We start from the raw sequence: 22,006 nt of genomic DNA on the forward strand, positions 1-22,006 counted from the left end.
AAGCGTCGTAAGGATTTACTGAAGCCTTATATTTTAAGTTGAATACTTTAAGTAAATGGTTTATTAGCATGGCTTGTGCATGTGACACGCATTTGGCTAATGGCCAATATGACGTAGCTGAGGATAAAAAGAGATCATAGCGACAACACGAAGAGATTTTAGGATACTTAAATGTTGAGTTGTCCCAAGTCTGAGTAGAACAGGTAAGAAAGATGTGATAATGCGATTGAAGTATAGATTTCCGCAACATCTTATGACCAGCGCGCATGCCCAATATACCGAATGACATCATCAACCAACCCAACCATGACGTTAGGGGACTTTCCCGATCTTATTTGTATTCACGGCAGACAATGGAAACTATTCAACGTCACCAGTCCTTCTTGGTAGATAACAAGGAAACAAGTTACGTCTACTCTAAAATTAGTAAAAATTACATCATGCCTTTTTTTAAAAGAACTGACGTTTCATCGGCACGACGCAGCCTGCTTTTCTACGAATACACGCCCCTTCAAAACTGACTAATTATCAAGAAGTGTATAAAATGAAGCCCTCCTTCCAAGTTCCTCATTCTGGTACACCTCTGCCACGCCTCTGCGGGAAAAAGGTTTCGACATCACAACTACTGGCTTGGATACAGCTCAACCATCCACTTCAACATGAAGTATGTCTTTACCAAATACGTTGTTGTTTAAGCCCTAGACTACATTGTAGTAACATCTATATGGTGTCGTAATGCTTTGATCTTATATTTGTTTTTAGAAATATCCTAGCCTTTTCCGCGCACTTGGCTGTTTTATTTCCTGTGTGAAGACGGGCTGCAATCACATTCTAGTAACTCTGATTTGTATCTTTAACACTTACTGTTAAAAACACATGGCCCCTCTTGTATTTCCTTCACTGCTAGCTAAAGCACCACTAAAGAAAGGATAACAAATTAGGAATTACTTTTCACCAAAACTAACCTAAACTGAACTGCTCTATTACCATGGGAAAATACCTTAATGGATATTTCTGTTCTCCGCGGGAAGGCAAATTTTATAAAACCTTTCGTATTCTCTGCAGATTTACTACAGTCTAAATTTATGTCATTAGAAAATCCGACAGACGATACCTGTTTATGTTGTCACTGTATTCTATTCGAAGGACATATCGCCTGCAGGGCTGACCTTTCACCTCACAGAATAGTTGATCCCTATTGCCGAGGTATATTCGTCAAGCACTGGTTTCTAACAAGACATTTCTGTCCAGCTAGCTTCTCCCTAGCTTCCGAATACGTCCCCATATCTGTTAGCACGGTTCATATTCCAACTGAGACCTTTGAATGAGTATGGCACTGTCAAAACCAACGTAAATTTAAGACGACCAATTTTCTTCTTCTGCGTGAGCAGACATGACACGAGTTGCTTTCACGGATCGTACCATATCGAGTCGTAGGTGAAAATGCAAACCTTGATATCTAATGTTAAGTGTAAGATTTAACTGTCACCAGGAAGACCAGAATCTATCCTACGCACCATATGAGTCTGTGTTAAAAGTGTCATATTTGCCAATCATATTGACATGTATAGCAGATTTGCTGTGAAGGTGAAAGCATTGAGACTATGGTATCTACCAAATGTCAGATGTTACTTGCGCATCATTAAAGGTAGGCGTAACACGATGTCGAGGTCACCAGACATTAGTATCTATAAGTGGCTTTACTTGAATCTTTTCCAAGTTATGCTGTATATGTATATATATGTATATATATATATATATGTATATACATTTTCCTTGCTAGATTCACGTCTGAGTCCTTCAAGGAAATGGTTTATCAGCACGTATTGTGACACGCTATTGGCTGATGGCCAACATGACGTAGTTGAGGATATAAACAGGTCATAGCTATAAGTCTAAAAGGACAACACGATGTAAATTGATTATAGGATACTAAAACGTCGAGTGCGCATGCCCAAAATGCCATACCTCATCACCCAAACCAACCAAGAAGTGTTTGGACTTTCCCGACGTCATTTGCAATCACGAGAGACAATGGAATCCATTCAACGTCATCTTTCTACCTTAATACACAACAAGGAAACTCCTTTTGAAAATAACAATTAACATTCTATCTGACTGAACTTCAAAGGAGTGACGTTTCCATCAGCACGACGCAGATTTCTTTTACTTAGAAAACACGCGTACGCGTAGATAATTATTGTTGTTTATTCCATAGTCTACCTTTTATTACAGGTTTGCGATAGCAAAACCTGTTCTGTTTTTGCATCCAAGGATGGGGGCCGCCATGTTGGATGTGACCATTTTATTCGGAGGGGTGTTTTTTTGTCGCTTATGTTGGGTGTGACTATTTTGACGGAGGGGTGTTTTTTTTGCAAGTTTCCTCTTTTTTTTGTTCTTGCTAATTTTTTTCTTGCTATGGGTTGGGTGTGACCATTTTTACTGGAGGGATGTTTTTTCACTAATGTGTGGGTGTCATAGATGGAAGTTATTAATGTGGTGGTGTTGAGGCCTTGCCGTTGGCACAAATGGACACAAGGCCCACTGTACTAAAGGACGAGCAAGGTCCACTGAGCATCATGTTGTTGTGGTCTTGTCGAAAAGTAAGGGACGACAAGATCCCCAACGATAGAGGGTTAATATAGATTTGTTATTTAATGTGATGTTGGATTAGAAAGTGTTGGAATCGATAATATTGGGGGTGGTTTTTGTCGCTAATGTTGGTTCCCTATATCTTTCCTAGTTTCGGGTTAGGTGCGACCATTTTGAACGGAGGGGTGGTTTTTGCCACTAATTTTAGCTTTAAGAGATGAATGTTATTAGTGTGGTGGTGTTGTGACTTTGCCGTTGGCACAAATGGACAAAAGGCCCACTGTACTAAAGGACGAGTAAGGTCCACTGAGCATCATGTTGTTGTGGTCTTGTCGAAAAGTAATAAGGGACGACAAGATCCCCAACGATAGAGGGTTAATATAGATTTGTTATTTAATGTGACGTTGAATTAGAAAGTGTTGGAATCGATGATATTGGGGGTGGTTTTTGTCGCTAATGTTGGTTCCCTATATCTTTCCTAGTTTTGGGTTAGGTGTGACCATTTTGAACGGAGGGGTGGTTTTTGCCACTCATTTTAGGTGTAAGAGATGAATGTTATTAGTGTGGTGGTGTTGTGACTTTGCCGTTGGCACAAATGGACACAAGGCCCACTGTACTAAAGGACGAGCAAGGTCCACTGAGCATCATGTTATTGTGGTCTTGTCCAAAAGTAAGGGACGACAAGATCCCCAACGATAGAGGGTTAATATAGATTTGTTATTTAATGTGATGTTGGATTAGAAAGTGTTGGAATCGATGATATTGGGGGTGGTTTTTGTCGCTAATGTTGGTTCCCTATATCTTTCCTAGTTTCGGGTTAGGTGCGACCATTTTGAACGGAGGGGTGGTTTTTGCCACTAATTTTAGCTTTAAGAGATGAATGTTATTAGTGTGGTGGTGTTGTGACTTTGCCGTTGGCACAAATGGACACAAGGCCCACTGTACTAAAGGACGAGCAAGGTCCACTGAGAATCATGTTGTTGTGGTCTTGTCGAAAAGTAATAAGGGACGACAAGATCCCCAACGATAGAGGGTTAATATAGATTTGTTATTTAATGTGATGTTGTAGGGACGACAGCCACAAAAACAATGAACAACGATTAGTTTGTTTAATGGTGAGATGGCAAATTAGCTTTTGCAATAAAATTAAGTCAATTTTGAAATGGTGAATACTTAAGACCCTTTCCGTCTTACAATAAATAATGACCGATGTGTAAATACGGTTTCTTTTAGATGCTGATTTGAAGACGACCACATCAAGGATAAAGAAATGACACAGAGACAAGGATTCCCGCATACTTACCAAGGGCGACGTAAACGTTATAACACTGACTGATTGTGACTTCATAATGTTAGCTTACTACGATCCTTACTGAAGGTCTCTATTTCTCTGTTGACCTTAACTTCCTAGTTTTACAAATCTCTCGTCTCCTGTCTTATTCTGCTCACACAACATTGATTACTTAATCTCGTCGCTGCAGTTCACTTAAACAAATGAATAAGCGTCAAAGAATTATGGCACAACAATAGCAGACTAATTCTAAAGTAACCGTTCCAAGTTTGGTATGGAGTTGCACTGTAACTTCTTGGACGAAAGTGACGGAGTGAAATGTTACTGCAGCTTGCAATTGCATACACATTTGCATTGGGTTTCTATCATTCGTACATCCGGTTCGATTTGAACTGTCGTCGACGAGGTTAATCACCTGTAGTTTCTTTGATAACGTTATACATGCAAAATCAGCCTCTAAAAGTTGCACACTAAAATAAACAACAAACTGGACAATACGTATTCGTTTAAATCAGATTAAGTGGACAACATGTGCACGCCAGTGTGTGGATTCTCTAAATCGTGTCAGGTTATGTCTGGTTGTAACAGCACAATCATTGTAACACGGCTCTGATGCTGGTCAAGCATGCAGTGGAAGGTCTCCGGCGGCCTCCCCTGCTGCGGTGAGAGTCTGTGTGGGAAACGGCCAGATTGCTCCAGGCCTGGATTGTTCCTCCCTAGTGGATAACCGGTGCCACGGATGACCTTGAAGTCCGGTATAGGTGACCTGTGCAGGGATCGAGGAAAAACATACAGAAACATATCAACCTGAATGCTCTCTTCTGCTCTCTTGTCGTCTCTGAAGACGATAGACAGCTTCGGTCGATTTAACCTATCATTCCAAAATCATGATTGGCTTTTCTTTCTCAAAGTCGTTGGCGGTGGCGGGTTAGTCATGTAGTTGTTAGGTCCTACGGGGAAACAAAATTTAGAATGTATGTGACACTGATGAGCTGTTTGACATATTTATTAGTACCTACGAATATGGCGTGTTATACTTACTTAACTTGTTCAAGGTTTTGGAGTTCGATTAAAAAAATAGGGCTCGAAATTCGCATTTAAGTACAGGTAAAATTGTACTAATTTTATCTTTAGCTAGGAAAACAACATTTGGAGTTAAATATGTGAAACTGATAAGCTATTTCACAATTTTTGGTCCCTAGGAATTTGACCTCTTATCCTGTAAGGTGAGTGAAGAGTATTACGTGTAGGGCTCAAAATCTGCATGCTAGCACAGGTAAAATTGGAGTTGTGCAGGTAGTTTTGACGGACTTTTACTAATTAAGGCCCCCATTCCGTTGAGTTATCTGTGAAATCTTTGGTCGCTCATAAAAGGTTGCTGACATTTGAGATTTTGGGTCGCCGTAGAGATTCCACTTGAGCACGTTTTCCAGGAATTCGGCACTCTCACGGCGCTGTGGCCAAATTAGGTCGCCGTGAGAGCGCGGCGAAAGCGCCGTCCAAGTGGAATGGGGGTATATTCCATTCCAAGTCACCACACGTTTTTTTAATGATATTCATAATATCTTCGAATTATTATTTTATCAATTACAAATCTTTATAAGTATTCATAAATGTTTCTAACAAAAGGAAATACGAGAATACTATGTTTCAGAAGTTGTTCTGATTATTTGCAAACATTTCGAAAGTGACTGTCAAAAGAGATCATTTTTTTAATAGATTTGAAAAATAGATAGGTTTATTTCATATTTCGAGATATTTTGAAATAAAGATATGGGTCATTTGCCCCCCGTAATGAGCCGCTGAACCTAACATAGCATGTTTTGGATCGGGCGTTGACCGCCGACCGGGCAGGAAGTCACTGTGGCGTGACACTGTCTGTGGACACCGGCAAGCATGCCAAGAGTTCCTCCGGAGAATAAGCACAATTCAACTGTAATTTTGCCGCACAAAAAGGGCCAGCAACGTTGCAAATGATCAGTGGACATAATACCACACATAATGAGCAAAAGCAAAAGTTTTATCCACGTCAAATAAGCCCGGGAATCGGCACAAAGCAAAGCCGGGAGAGCCGACTAGCCGCTAGTCGCAAAGGGTTTGATCTGTCACTCAAGTTCGGCAACATGTACTGTCAAAGGAAGGCTTTCTTTTCCCATGGTATCAGTAAATTTTCCCATGGTATCGGTAAATTGTAAACTAAAAGGTTATATTCTATAGAGGGATCTTACCGACAAAATCACGAAGATTCTGGAGGAAAACGCCAAAAAAGAATTTAGATCTATGTTGCAACATTTCTAACACAGTGGCCTGCTTGGGGGAGTCTATTCTGTGTGTAGGGGGAACTTTCTTGGAAACTATTGTCAAATGATTATAGATACAAAAGTGCACAGTAATAACGTCATAACAATACTACTGTAGTGCTTAGATTCTATTATTCAAATCTAGATACGTTTAAAGATAGATATTTTAGACAACGTGTTTCAACCCCTCCCCGGGAGAGACAGCCATGTCTGCCGCGCCGGAACAACACGGGAACAAACTTCCCACAAGACGAAACCAAGCCGAAACAAATTCCACCTGAGAGGATTCCACCTTACACTGTTCAGCTTACAATAAAGCCTGTATGTTTTCCGTGGTGGCTGATCGGCGTTCATAATTTGGACTAGGCCTTGCGGAGTTAGATCTACTGCAGGTTTTTTACGTCCCAGTTGAACATGTTGTTCTAGCGGTGTTGCTCTAGTGGGAGGGCGGCACGGTAGACTATTGTTACCACTTACACTTCGGTACTTTCTGTTATTTCTGTCGCATTTCGGTCGTTTCTGCAAGATTTCTTGGTTTGATTAATAAGCCGAGAGATTGGGCAGTGAATAGGCACTGATAATGTTTTTTTCTGATTGCTGTCCTGCTAACGTTTAGAGGCAGAAATGAACTGTTTGTTTACTTAACTCACGCCTCGGCGTGAGAGCACAACGGGGTATCATTAGCGCTCCTTTCAATCGTCTATTTTTGGGTGCTATTAACTAATTAGCAGTAAATTGTGAATTTTTCTTAAAGAATCCTCTTTTTAATCCACATGACCCCAGCACCTGTAAATTGCCATACAACATGAAAATACCGATTGTATATGTACGTTTATGGACGTATAAGTACAAAAGTTGAATGCAAAGGGTTCTTGTCTATTGAACTGAACATAAAGAGACAACCAGGTCTACGCCACAGAGTTCCTCTACAAGAATACGCAGATAGCAAGCAATTTGTTACAATTCAGCAAAGAAAACATTGAATTTCAAATTATGCTAATCTTGATATACATTTGCAATAAGCCGTTCTCAGTATGCTTCGTCTTGTTTAACAATCAGAATTACTGTATAATTCACACCATTTTTAAGACTGAGTCGTATATAAATCTGACCAAGTTTTTTAAACCGGGACATTAGCACTCATTGTGTAGCCTACATGTAGTATCCAAACCTAAGCTTTGAGACGAGTACACATTTACTTTAAAATTATTTGTAAGGTTTGTCATGTTCAGCTTATGTATGTATCTTAATTGCTTTTAGATTACTTTTAATTGCAAAGCATAATGCATTTCAGCCAATGAAGCTGGTACTGTATGATGTGCCTAGCAACGACGTAATAAACCATTCATTTATTACTCTCCAAGCAGAGGAGTGGGTCCGGCTGTTTTTTGGTGTTTCTCAGCGTTTTTGTCGGGCTTTCTACTTTGTCTTTTTTTTGGCGCACAAACCCACACCTCTGCAGGTGGTTCTGAATTTCTTCTTTCGAAAAAAAATAATTCAAATTTCGAAATAAAGGCAATGTGCTGTAGCAAATCTTTAGAAAGTATCAGAAATGTTGTTCCCAGTGCCATGAATATTTTGAATATTGCACGAAAATCTGGGAACATCTAGAAAGTGTAAACAAATTTCGGAATGTTAAGAAACCATGACATTTATATTACAAATAGTTACATAGGTTTCGAATTAGTTCTAAACAATGACAGCAAACACCCGTGTGGTGACTTGGAATGGGGCCCTTAGGTCGCCGTGAGAGCGCGGCGAAAGCGCCGTCCAAGTGGAATGGGAGTATAACTAATACTCTAAGAATAGGACGAATGCGACGTATCCTTTTTTCTACATTTGAATTTTTCTATGGTTTTAACACGTGGACAAATGCGACATATCATTTTTCTACATTTGTAATTTATCTTCAGCTAATTCTACATTTGTCGGGGGTTGAGGTTTTCAAACGTGGACAAATGAGATGTACTGGAATTAGTTTTGGAATTTGTATGTTTGTCAGGTGTAAAATTTTAATACGTGGATAAATGCGACGTATTATTTTTTCTAACTACACAGCTAATTCTAAATTAGCCTGTCGGGAGGGGGGGGGGGTGCACATTTTCATACTTGACAAAAAGATGTACTAGAATGGCATTTCTACGTTTTTTGGGCATATGATGTATGGTTTTCATACGTGGACGATGGGACGTACTGTTTTTTGTACATTTGTACTTTTTCTTCAGTTAATGCTACATTTGTCGGGGGTGAGATGTACTGGAATTAGTTTTGGAATTTCTACATTTGTCAGGCGTATGATTTTCATACGTGGACGAGTGCGACGTATTATTCTTTTCTACATTTGTAGTTTTTCTACTGTAACAGTCTACCTTTGTCGGGGATGTAAATTTTTAAACGTGTACAAATAAGTTGTGTTGGAATTGATTCTTATACGTGGACATGCGACATACTAGAATTAGTTCTGGAATTCCAACGTTTGTATGGCACATGATTTTTAAACGTGGATGAATGCGACGTATTTCTAAATTCTAGGCTGCTAAGTTAAGTTACCATGGACTAACTTGAAGGTAGTCTCCGTTACGACTCTACCATAAACGAATTGCTAATTTTTCATCAAACCTAAAAAGTTTCAATAACACTTTTAACAGCCATTCTGAATATCAAACATACGTCGAGATGGTTTCGAAAATGGCAACTTGCCGAAATCTCTACCCCGGCATGAAAGGTATCTGAAATGACCACGAAAGCGCAACGTTAACATAAAAACTGAAAAGACCTACCTGCACAAAAACAGAAACAGACGCCTCTTACCTTGGTTCTGTACAGATCGACTCTGGTGTTATTTGTCCTTCCAGTCTCAGAATCTAGATTTCCATAGTCGAGTCCTGTCTGCGGAACGTACAACAACTTTTCCTGCCGTGGATATTAATGAACAAACGTCTGGTGCTGCTATTTTCAACCAGTCCATATTCTTCAGTCTCTTCTGGCCGTGCTTCCCCGTTGTTGTTTCCACTGCTGACATGGGGGTGATACACCCCTTCTTGCTCACCATGTTGTCACAACTTTCGATTAGAGGTTAGAAATCTCCATATTATCGCTAGAAATGAGTTGTTTTCTAACACAAGAAATGCCCTTTGTTCTCATACGTCTAGACACTGTGGCCACGGTACTAGACTGAGCCCACCAGACGAGTACCCTGTAACTGATACTCCCATGGGTGCATCCATGTTGCTGTGCCTGGAGAAGTCATTAACCAGAGCCTTGGAAACAGGGCTTAAAATTGATACCCAGTCAAAGTTCCCATCACAATGGCACCATCCCAACTTTGCTAACATGTCATACCATTTGTGGTCTATATCCATATTGCTTAAAAGACCTAAAATTTGGTCAGAACAAGATGTAACATTGACGATGGATTAAGGGCAAGGGTAACGGATTAAGGGCTAGGGTTACGGATTAAGGTTATGGTGACGGATTAAGGGTAAGGATGTCAGATTAAGGGAAAAGGTGACGACGGAATAGGTTATCGGGTGACAGATTAACGGCTATGGTGACGGGTTAAGGGTTATGGCGACGGACTAGGGGCAAGGGTGACTGATTGAGGGGCAACCACTGTGAGGGATCAAGGCTTTTGTGACAGATTAAGGGTTATGGTGATGGATTAAGAGCAAGGATGGATGATGAAGGTCAGGGGCAATGGATTAAGGGGCTAGGGTGACGGATTAAGGGATAAAGTGACAGATTAAGGGTAAGGATGGCGGATTAATGGAAATGAGTACAGATTAAGAGAAAGGGTAACGGATTAAGGACTAAGGTGACGGATAAAGGGTAATGATGGCGGATTAAGGGGAATGATTACAGATTAAGGAAAAGGGTAACGGATTAAGGACTAAGGTGACGGATTAAGGGTAAGGATGGCGGATTAAGGGAAATGATTACAGACTAGAGTTCCACGACCTCATACCTTCGCCAAATGGTGTTAACTTTTCGTAGAGACGTACGATCAATGTTATAAACAGTGGCACATTTGTCAATTGTTATTTCTTGGCTTGTTCATACTTTATATGTTGTTGCATTTTAGCTCTAATAGCTGCACGTCGTTTGTTAGTGGCATCTGGCTTCTCTTCTTTTCTGCGCTTCTGCATGTGCTCCCTACTAGCTGCAAGTCGTTTGTCAGTGGCATTTGGTGTCTCTTTTGACCGGTACTCCTGCATGTACGACCTGTTGTATGCCCGTTGTGCCTCGGCAGCCTCTGGTGTTAATTGTGTTATTTTTCTCTTCCTTCTTCTTTGTTCCACACTGATGGAATTTGATCGAGGCATGATTGACAATGTATTCCATTGCTGGCAATAGTTGTGACTCAGGTACTTCCCCCAACGGACTGTAATCAAATAAAAATGAAATAAGTGTGTTTTTTCCCATAGTGTTACATAGAAAAGACGATTGAAATGGAATTTCCCTGTGGGTCGTGAAATAGTTGTAAACCTCCAATATGACATCTGTAGCAAAAGCCGTAAGGGGAAATAAATTTCTGCATAGTCCTCATGAGCATAATACTCCTCCTGTTGTATTCACCTTTCATGAAGCAACCTACACCTCCAATATTACATCTATGACATATGCCGTAAGGGAAATATGAAGTCTATGCATAAATTATGCAAATGAGGCTCATTAGCATAATGACCTTGCCTTTGTATTTACATTTCCTAAAGCTACAAACACATCCAATATGACATCTGTAGCATGTACACAAAAGGAATATGAAGTTTCTGCATAGATTATGCAAATTAGGCCATCATTAAAATAATACATATTCAGGTGTATTCACCTTTCATAAAGCAACACACACCTGCAATAGGACATCCTTGGCATTTATCGAAGGGAACGAGTCCCTGCATTATTGATCACCTTACGTCTACTTGGTTTTTTTCCAAGGCCATTTCGGTCGTGAGAATTGTCAACTAAAAGAGATTGCATTTCCTCTTATCAAGGCTACGGTTCTGCAGGAAGGTTCCTTAATGCCATGAAGCAACCTTCCCCTCCAATATAACATCTATGACATATGCCGTAAGGGAAATATGAAGTCTATGCATAAATTATGCAAATGAGGCCCATTAGCATAATGACCATGCCTTTGTATTTACATTTCCTAAAGCTACATACACATCCAATATGACATCAGTAGCATGTACACAAAGGGAATATGAAGTTTCTGCATAGATTATGCAAATGAGGCCATCATTAGCATTATATATATTCAGGTGTATTCACCTTTCATCAAGCTATCTACACCTGCAATAGGACATCCTTGGCATTTATCGAAGGGAACAAGTCCCTGCATTATTGATCACCTTACGTCTACTTGGGTTTTTTCAAGGCCATTTCGGTCGTGAGAACTGTTAACTAAAAGAGATTGCATTTCCTCTTATCAAGGCTACGGTTTTTACTGCAGGAAGGTTCATTAATGCGTAGAAGCCGTTTATACAACTACATTTTTGCAAGAAATTGCCATATTTACTTTAAAATGAATCATTTGTAGATGAATATTGGAATGCATCACAAGTTTTTGCTGAAATGAAACATTGATCAGTTTCCCACTTGTTGCTTGGGCCAATGCATTATTTTTCAGGTTGCTGTCACAAATTTATGTTCTGTTTTGCTGTTTTGTCTCAGATCACTGCCACTCTATGTCATATGTCTTGAATGTCGGTATTACACATTTTCTAAATGTTAACTTTAACCTTGAATAGACACATATGCATACACAGACACTGGTAACAGAATGAAGTCAAACTCAAAAAGAACTTACCTTGCAATTGTTCATTCTGCTTTTCTGTCGCCCCAAAAGGTGTCCAGTTGTGGTCCTTTAGGAAACAAGACGGCCTGTAGATCTATATATACTTATACAGTACTCTCTCACAAACGCGGTTAGACTTCAGTCTGCTATTGTGTTGCTGTATACACTGAGTGACTGACTCTGCCTGGGCTTTCAAGGATAAATGAAATCTTATCTAACCGCGGGGACATGCACAGACTGGACCATGCTGACAGATGCATAAACAAAACCCAGCTGGAACTGGCCCTGTGCAAGGATCAAGAAGGTTAATTGAAATTTTCTCAAGTTACCTAGTACATGTATACATACTTTAGACTGATTTTTCGTTTTGTAAGAAATACCCTTGTACTCTATCTACATACCAAAATCATGACCATCCATCAAGCCCGTCTTGAGTCATAGTATTTTCTCATCAATTATGCAAATGAGGTCTTCATCAAGGGCTAAGGTGACGAATTAAGGGTAAGGATGGCGGATTAAGGGAAATGATGACAGATCAAGGCAAAGGGTAACGGATTAAGGACTAAGGTGACGGATTAAGGGTAAGGATGGTGGATTAAGGGAAATGATTACAGATTAAGGGCAAGGATGACGAATTAAAGAGGAATGATTACAGATTAAGTTAAAGGGTGATGGATTAAGGATCGTAAGGGTAACGGAGTAAGGACTAAGACGACGGATTAAGTGCAATGATGGCGGATTAAGGGAAACAATTACAGATTAAGGGAAAGGGTAACGTATTAAGGACTAAGGTGACGGATTAAGGGTAATGATGGCGGATTAAGGGAAATAATTACTGATTGAGGGTAAGTATGGCGGATTAGGGGAAATGATTACAGATTATGGGAAAGTGGAAGGATTAAGGACTAAGGTGCCGGATTAAGGGTTATGATGGCGGATTAAGGGAAATGATTACAGATTGAGGGTAAGGATGGCGAATTAGGGGAAATTATGACAGATTAAGGGAAAGGGTGACGGAGTAAGGACTAAGGTGACGGATTAAGGGTAAGGATGGCGGATTAAGGGAAATGATTACAGATTAAGGGAAATGGTAATGTATTAAAGACTAAAGTGACGGATTAAGGGTAATGATGACGGATTAAGGGAAATAATTACAGATTGAGGGTAAGGATGGCGGATTAGGGGAAATTATTACAGATTACGGGAAAGTGAAAGGATTAAGGACTAAGGTACCGGATTAAGGGTAATGATTGCGGATTAAGGGAAATGATTACAGATTGAGGGTAAGGATGGCGGATTAGGGGAAATGATTACAGATTAAGGGAAAGGGTGACGGATTAAGGACTAAGGTGACGGATTAAGGGTAAGGATGGCGGATTAAGTGAAATGATTACAGATAAAGGGCAAGGATGGCGGATTAAGTAAAAGAGTGACGGATTAAGGATTGTGGTGACGGATTAAGGGCGAAGGTCGCGGATTAAGCGCTATGATGACGGTTTAAGGGTGATGGTGAGAGATTAAGAGCTATCATGACGGGATAAGGGCCACGCTGAGGGATTAAAGGCTTTTCGTGACAGATAAAGGGCAAGGGTGACAGACAAGGGTCATTGGTGACGGTTTAAGGGTTATGCTGACGGTTTAATGTTTATGATAACGGATTAAGGGCAAGAGTGACGGATTCACTTCACAAATCACCATGCAGCGCAGATGACAGCTTCTTCAAATTATGTACATTTTTGTCTAAGCTTCCTCCACACCATATTGCATGGTAATGTATCGTTACTGTATTCTGCAATCCTGTTTGAAAGATTTCTTAACAAAAATGCCCCTGCAGTTCCGGAGCAAGCTGCTAAGGGGCCCAAACTTACACCACTTCTTTCTTACATGAAATTCAAAAGTGGGGTAATCATGCAAAAGGTTTTAGTGAAAATGTTCTTTTCAACTGAAGGTTCCAACGGAAAAGTAATTCTCCCAAGGGGGTTGGTTTTACAAAAACATTCCATTTCAGAACAGTCAGATTTTGCAGGGGATGGAGATAAAGTGAAATATGACGTATTTCAACTAGTTACTTTACAACTGTTACCTTTCTAGTTATGTTCATTTCCCCCCACATTAGTTACACTGAAACGCAAACCTGTTCATATTTGCTGAACAAGCTAATATTTATCTCTAGTTTTAGTTTTTTCGTTGACATCCATGTCGTATTGTCTGATTTCGCAGCCATATTTGGGTTTTTTTCTCCGTGCACATGGATTCTAATTGTATTCTCTTATCTCTTACTAAACACCTAATGTTTAAATCAGACGTCACCCATTGTATTAATTTTACCGCTTACATTGTGACGACGAATGGTGATATGGAAAAATATCACATTGTCAAATGCCTTCATAAAAACAAAAGCTCATTTTCTTGTGACGCAGTACGCCCTACGAACTAAAAATGTCGTCATTTTTTTTTTACTTCGTTTTTGACAGACATGGACGATGCGGTACTGCACTCAGGTTTTTCATAACTTATTCCAACAGTGCCACGTACAGAGAACAATATACCAATTTGTACACCTTGGTGGAGCGAGGAAAGTCGTGTTAGGTGTCTATCCCAAGTGCGCAACATCGGTGGTACATATGGTGTCAGCAGACATATTTGAACCTGTCGCCATTTTGTAGATTTCGGGCTCCTTGGCCTGAACTGAAATCCTGAGAAAAACGTGTCATCGGACATCTTAAGTAGCTTTTTATCATATTCTGTTTGGTATTTATAGTTTTGGTATACGCCTCATCAAAATAACTCATTTTGAGGACTTTTGCAACCATTTCCTTACCAAAAAAAAAAACGTACCAAAATTCCTACTCCCCACATGTTCTATTTAAGGTTCGGCTAGTGCCATTTGCCGTTGGCCAAGACACACAGCTTCCATTCGGGTTACCTGAGGTCATGTTGTAGGAGCACGTTGGATCATTACAAAACGTACATTATTGCATGGGGAGGGAGTCAAATATGCTCTATTTCGTCAAGAGCAAACGGTGACCTTTCTACTTATATTAAATATTATTATTATTATCATTATTGTAATTATTATCTTTTTCATCATCATCATCATCATCATCATCATCATCATCATCACCATCATCATCATCATCAACACCATTATCATTATTGTTATTATTATTGTTATTGTTATTCTTATTTTCATTAATATTTATCATAACTAGGCAAGTTCTTCGACTCTTGACGTATTTTTTTCTTCTTTTTTTAGGTTAATAAAATGCGCACTTCTACTTCTTCTCGTAGCTAAGCTTTTTCTGGAGTCCGACGCATGGTGGTGGCGTCCTCGGCCCCGTTATGGTAAGGAAATGAACTGTTGTTATTGGGCCTTAAAGACAACAATTTTTTTTTACTGAAATTGATATTTTTGAGAGCAATCGTCGAAGAAATCATCAAGGTTAAATTAGCTGTTGAACGTGAATTTGACATGCTTTTGATAAACCCTCAAACACCCGAACGGGGTCATTTTTGACCCCAGGCGTGGATTTTGATGTGCCATTTGAACAATTTTGTTCAACAAAAATTCCTTCTGTGAGTTTGTCAGTAGACATCTATTATAACCTATCCTAATTTTCTAAAGAGATTGGCACAATACTTTTAACATTATAAAGGAAAGTAAGGAGTGATTGCACTGGGGTCATTTTTGACCTCAGCGAAAATAATCTGCTGTTTTCGAGACCTGTCCTCTGTAACTCCTAAACTACTTATAGTATGACCACTAAATTTTCAGAGGATGTTTGATATGTGCATTGATATTATCATATCAAATTCTGTGTCATTTCGACGTAATACGACGTCATTATGACATAATTTCCATAATTTCATGTGATTCTATCAGCCATCTTAGATTTTGACCGATGACGTCATCAAAACAGCACAAAATATTAATTTCAAATCATGAAAGTTACACTTAATTTTATAAGATGATGATAATGTAAGAAATTAAGTGTGGTGTACCAACAGAGCCTCGACACATCATTGTTTGAATTGAAACTAGCAGATTTTGTAAGATATGCCTGTCAAAACCCGTTGTCATGGCAACACTAAAAATGACAAACTTACTTTATTAATTTGAAATCTTTGTGAAGGGAATTTTATGAAAAGTTACCTTGGTGGTTCTAGCGTTAGCCGTTCAGGAGTCATGCAACATGAAATTTGGCCTGGCCCTCAAAAATCCCCTCCCGGCCTAAATAGGGATAGTTAAGAAATGGTCCTTCTAACCTTTTTGCATAAATTATGATACTGAATGGGAATTTTTCATACCTAAACGTGTCAAACATTTCTCTAACATTGATGAAGCAATGTTTGGATAACAATCGGCGAAAAAGTGAAAAGGGAGATTTTACTGAACAAAACATTTTGGGGTCATTTTTGCCCCCGTTTGGTTATTTTAGTCGAAAAAAAGGTCGAGTGTTTCAGGGTTACAGTAAATACTCTGCAATCGGTGGAATTTCTTTATCCCTAATACACCCGATAAGGTCTATTAGACCGTACTGTAAGCGTATAATTTCAATAGTCATTTGAACATTTTTAAATGCGAGATAACAGTCGTCTTATGTCTTTGTAACATCTAACGTAACCTCTCAAAAGTTGGGACTGAGATTGGCACAATTCCGCGATAAAAAATAAATGAATAAACATCTGTTTCAACTCTAACTCCAAGTGGGCTCCATTTAGACCCGAATAATGTATAGATACTTTAAAACATGAAATTGTTGGGGTTAAGGTTCATGAATGTATTCCTGGAAGCCTAATTGGGCAGTTTGTTATCACGTTGTCGTATTTTTGTAGTTGTTGAAAATAAGGGACAAATTTATTGATAACTTTTTTTTCTTCAGAGACCATGGTAAGGATTGAAATGAATTCACGCTTAATCGTTTCAAAATATACCTCTTTTATTGACTAAGGTATGTATGTAAAATAGTCCTCCCCCCCCCCAATTTATAAATAATATATATCTGAAAAGAACACAATGGGGTCTGTTTTGCTCCTTTTTTCATTGTGGCCGCAACAATGTTAGGGTGTTTAAAACTTAAATGTTGCTTCGTATCAGGATGCTCTACAGCACCAGACGTGCGTAACGCTCAGAGATACGGCTGTTACGCCCCCTACACCAATGGGGAGAGATGTACCTACCGTTGCCATTACGGATACACTCAAGTCTCCGGCAGCACCGTTAGGACCTGCTCTAATGGACGCTGGAGTGGGACAAATCTGTTCTGCAGTATGTAACTTATTGTTATTATCAGAACTGCCTACCTGCCTAGGCAGAACTAGATTAAGATAATTGGACAACATGTGAATTTGAAATATTATTCATATGCTTGCGATTGATGGTTGAAGTTGAAAATTGAAATACTTAAAATACATGCGAAACCCTTTATTTAAAATAACATCTTATCGACTCCACATGACATGACAAAAATTCCCCAAGGTATCTGCATTATATCGCAACGGCATAATTGATTTACATACTGATGGCCATACTAATGTCTGGCGTTACAACTTTGCTATCAAGAAATGGAGCTCGAAAATATACATGAAACATGATCATATATTCAATAAACTTAAGCATGACATATGTATGTTGTAGATTATTCAACTAAATATCACGATATTAGTAGTCCACAATAGTATTCTTTCTTACCTCCCCCAATCGCGTTTAAGCGACATTTTTGCCCAACTCTTCTTCCACGTTTTTCTAGAGTCTCCGATGAACTGCCCTGCCCCATCTGGAAATGTTAACACACGTCCTTCCGGCTTGACGCAGTGTAGTCCCCCTTATACACAAGGGGAGAAATGTGACTCCGTATGCATTACCGGGACCAATCGAGTGTCCGGGACCAGAGTTAGATACTGTAACAATGGAGCATGGACTGGATCACCTCTTATCTGTACTACTAGAGGTATCTATTCCATAATTACTTATATCTTTGAAACTACATTATAACACAATATAAATGTATAATGAAAATGTCTATAATATCCTGATATGCTTAATACATTATTTTCATTATTCCCTTAGACCGTAAAAAAACAAAGATGATTGTACATGTGGCTGCGATAAAGACATTTATCCCAGAATTGATCAAAGGAGCAAATTCAATTACATGCTTGTACTGTATTGTGTCAATCACTGCATTGTACACGTGGTCCTTGAAGAAGCGCAGCGTAAGACATAAGAATGCCGAATGTACAAATGTACAGCCTTATCTTACATACGATCTGGATTGTGCTGATTTCCTTTAAATGCAATTTGAAATACGTTGTATCGTATCAACTGTTTTAGTAGTGAATTGTTGATGATAAGTAGTAGCAGATTAATCATCATAATTAATAATCATAGTAATTATTTCAAGGATAATGTGCGAACAGGAGCACGTTAAGTTAAGACCTCGAAGGACACTGTACCATCCATTTCATCCTACGTATTGACGCTATGTCCCTTATACCATGCTTAATGCCTCATCTCCATGAAAAAAACGACTGAACATCGACTGTAAGTCTTGTTTTCTTTCTTATAGCGGAAGCAGGCTGCCGGGGAGCACCGCCGCCATACGTGCGGAGCGCCATCAGATACGGCTGTACCCCCCCGTACTCACAAGCGGAGAGCTGTCTCTACCGTTGTCGTCCTGGGTTTATTAGAGTTTCCGGCAGTACCCTCAGACGTTGCAGTTTTGGTCACTGGACTGGGACCGACCTGGTCTGTAGATACACAGGTATGTACATGTACAACATCACCATATCTGGAGATGTTTTCAGAGGGAGATTTGGAGAATATGCTATAGGTACAAAATTAGCAAAGAAGATGTGATTTTTAGTTAATACAAAGGCTAGAATTAAGCTTTGCATTTATCAATCTATAAGCTTCTGATGCACAAGCAGTGTACTTGCAGCCCCATCAGTATTTTTTAACTTCTGAGAACTTTTTTATCGAGATTGGCCGATTTATGTTGGAGTTATACTCTTAAGTTTGTGTGTTGTCTGCTGGTGATTTTGCATTGTTTATTACGTAATTTGAAAGAAAATCCTGTCAAAGAACAAAATCTATCCATCTATCTATCTATCTATCTATCTATATATATATATATATATATTTACATCTATCTATATCTATATATTTACTTAGCCATCTATATCTATCTATCTTTCAATCTATCTATAGATACATACATAGATAGATATATAGAAAGATACATACATACATACATACATAGTTACAGCCATACATAGTTACATAGATGTAAAGCACGAGATTTTAATTAGTGTGTACTAAATGTGAAATGAGGCTGGGCCACGAGGAACGTTAATACGACCTCACTGACTTGTGCTTCTGGCCTAAATTAGAGCGTGAATTACTGTTGTTTCTAAATATGATTTCTCACATCCTTAGGGCAAGGGACGCTGCCATGCACTGCACTTTACTGTATCCAACGTATGTATCATATCCCACAATCATATTTTAATGTGTATACAGTAAAAAGTGACAAATATTATACCAATGCATGACTTTATAGGAGCATTCAGTTCCAAGAGACAGATGCTCTATCATTCATTTTAAGTGAGTTAGTTGTAAAAGTTATATTACACGACATTGGTATCATTATCCATTGAGTATCCTACACTGCAAATACAATATGTATCAAATAGCTTTTACCATATAATCGTGGCAGCATTCGAAATTCTAAGCTTTTGAAATTGTTTCTGCAGTGTCTTTGTGGATGATGTGTGAATATATAGCATGGACAACATCATTTGGTTTGGGTCAATAATTGACTTAGACCTCTGGAAATCATTTCATTGGCACCCATTTTATTAGATAGGTGACCTACGAAAAGAGGAGGTGGATAGCCTTTCACAAATTTGACGTTTTAGCATACAATTTGCTTCTGACTCAAATTTGCCTAGCTCTTTTTTTTATTATCCAATTGAAAACCTACAAATAAATGTCAATGTTTAGAAAGGTGTTTCCCAAGTATTCATAACAAGGTGATACTTTGTAAATAACACCTGTTAGTTTCGAGTACCCATCCTGCAACACTATATATACATGTATGCTAGATACCTTTTCTACGTTATCTGTTTCTAGATACATTTCCTACGTTAGGATGAAACAGGCGAAATATATGGCTGAGCGATGAATGCCTCTTAATCGTGTGTGTTAATGACGTGTAGTCTGTGTAAATTATCATCCAGCTTTACAGAGACAAGTATCCTTATGTTTTCCACATACATTCTTCCTTTCCTGCATTCTATTTTACAGCAAACCAATAGATGGTAAGCACCACGATGACAGCAGAGTGTCCCAAACCGCTGCGATGCTGACCCCTGCAAGACCTGGACATCCGTGAATAGATCTAATGAATGCTTGCCTAGATTACACACTGTTTAGAATCAATTATAAAAAAAAGTGATTTGTATATCTAGGAACGCTACATTTCAAGGCTATGCTATATAAGTAAAATAATGGGCGATGTAATATACTACTTATAAGCAGGTTTTAGGCAGGATAAGGTGATTTGTATACAAAACTGGGTAATACAAGGTGTTACAAGGTGTAACAGAGATATTTCTATTAGATTATCATTAATATTATGTTCTTACAAATTGACAGAACTAATGGTTTTCGTTGTATCTGTATTGGGATGCGTGCTTATTGGGCGAAGACGCTGATTTCAAGTTTGAAATTATAAAACGTTAACAAGTTAAGTTTCCTTTATACCATTTTACACGTGGCAATAGTTAAATTATTACTTTAAATTGAGTGCGTAACCGATTTCAGCTTCATTTTAACAACCTAGTCAAATTAATACTGTTATTTTCTGTTACTGGTAGTGCGCCACATTTGTAGCTTTCTATATTCGGTTTAATAATGACCGTAATAGTGATTTTTTTAAAAATCTATGATATCATATATCCATGAGAATAAAGCGGTGTGTTACACAGGTATATTGCGTTTTTGTCACGTTGACAACAGTTGAAATTACTTTCATTTCGTCCTTATGCCGAAATGATACCATAATAATCATCTAGGGGTTTAAAATTGCCATAAAACTCTAACAGTAGTCCTTTTACATTAACGACACAAAATCCATACCGAACCAACAAGTATGTGGTGCACGCGAAATCACGTGAATGTGAAAACAATTTTTCAACTAGAGTTCCACGACCATTATATCTTCGCCATATGATTTTAACCTCACTCGATCTATCTAAATACCAAAAATCACGACTATATCCAGCAAGCTCCTTCTTGCTCCTGCAGTGCCAAAAAAGCCGCTAGGGGGCCGAAGCCTATACCACTTACACCCTTCCCTAAATGCTATCTGCCACAAATCATGACCATAGCATGTCCAGAACACGAGATATCAAACCCAGAAGATACGCTGCAGTACCAAGGACCACCTCATGGTGGAAACATTTTTTTTTTTGTATCTAAGTAGCGGCAATTCTTTTCAAAACAAAACAACGAAAGGCATCAAAAAGCAAAAGCAATAGAATACTGTAAATGCATTTAAGTTCGCGTGGTTTTTTATTTCGCTCTAATGGGAAAATGGCGTGTTCGCGGTGCACCGGTGGTTTTAAGTTCAAGGCAGTGCTATAGTCTGCTATATATACTGCTACAGTATTGGAAACAACTGTTCGCGGTGGTTTTAATTTTGCGGTAAAATGGTCACCGCGAAAACCGCGAACATAAAACCACCGCGAACATTTCTGCATTTACAGTAATGGATTAGCTTTTTTTGCTAATAATTGCTATCAGCGGACACAATGGCAGGCTACCGTTTGTTTGAGTACGATAGCTGTATGAAAAGCCAATATCTGAATGTATTCTTATTAAAGTAACCGAGAAGATAAGCAGGAATAATTAGCTTAAAAGGAACAATTTTTGAAAACTGTGCTGGTAGATGTTGTTAACGTGATGTTTGTCCTATCCGTGTCAAGACATGGAGTTGTCTAGTATTTCAAGCCGCTGCACTC

The 22,006-nt window shown here is 38.9% G+C and overlaps 1 protein-coding gene and 1 long non-coding RNA gene across 2 annotated transcripts; one reads left to right on the plus strand and one right to left on the minus strand.

The window, feature by feature from the left end:
• The first annotated feature begins 362 nt into the window (after positions 1–362).
• LOC136440931 (complement factor H-like) lies at positions 363–20,974 on the plus strand. Its single transcript, XM_066437117.1, has 7 exons — positions 363–664; positions 15,237–15,325; positions 17,079–17,249; positions 17,731–17,931; positions 18,550–18,744; positions 19,419–19,460; positions 20,289–20,974. The coding sequence occupies exons 1-7, from the start codon at positions 660–662 to the stop codon at positions 20,297–20,299; spliced, it is 714 nt and encodes a 237-aa protein (XP_066293214.1). The 5' UTR covers positions 363–659; the 3' UTR covers positions 20,300–20,974.
• Positions 3,683–10,222, minus strand: LOC136440302 (uncharacterized). Its single transcript, XR_010756647.1, has 2 exons — positions 8,995–10,222; positions 3,683–4,649 (listed from the first exon to the last, which is right to left on the minus strand). It is a non-coding gene; the product is annotated as an uncharacterized lncRNA (long non-coding RNA).
• Positions 20,975–22,006: the final 1,032 nt, after the last annotated feature.

Source organism: Branchiostoma lanceolatum, chromosome 8, assembly GCF_035083965.1.
Source record: "Branchiostoma lanceolatum isolate klBraLanc5 chromosome 8, klBraLanc5.hap2, whole genome shotgun sequence".
NCBI classification, from domain to species: Eukaryota; Metazoa; Chordata; class Leptocardii; order Amphioxiformes; family Branchiostomatidae; genus Branchiostoma; species Branchiostoma lanceolatum.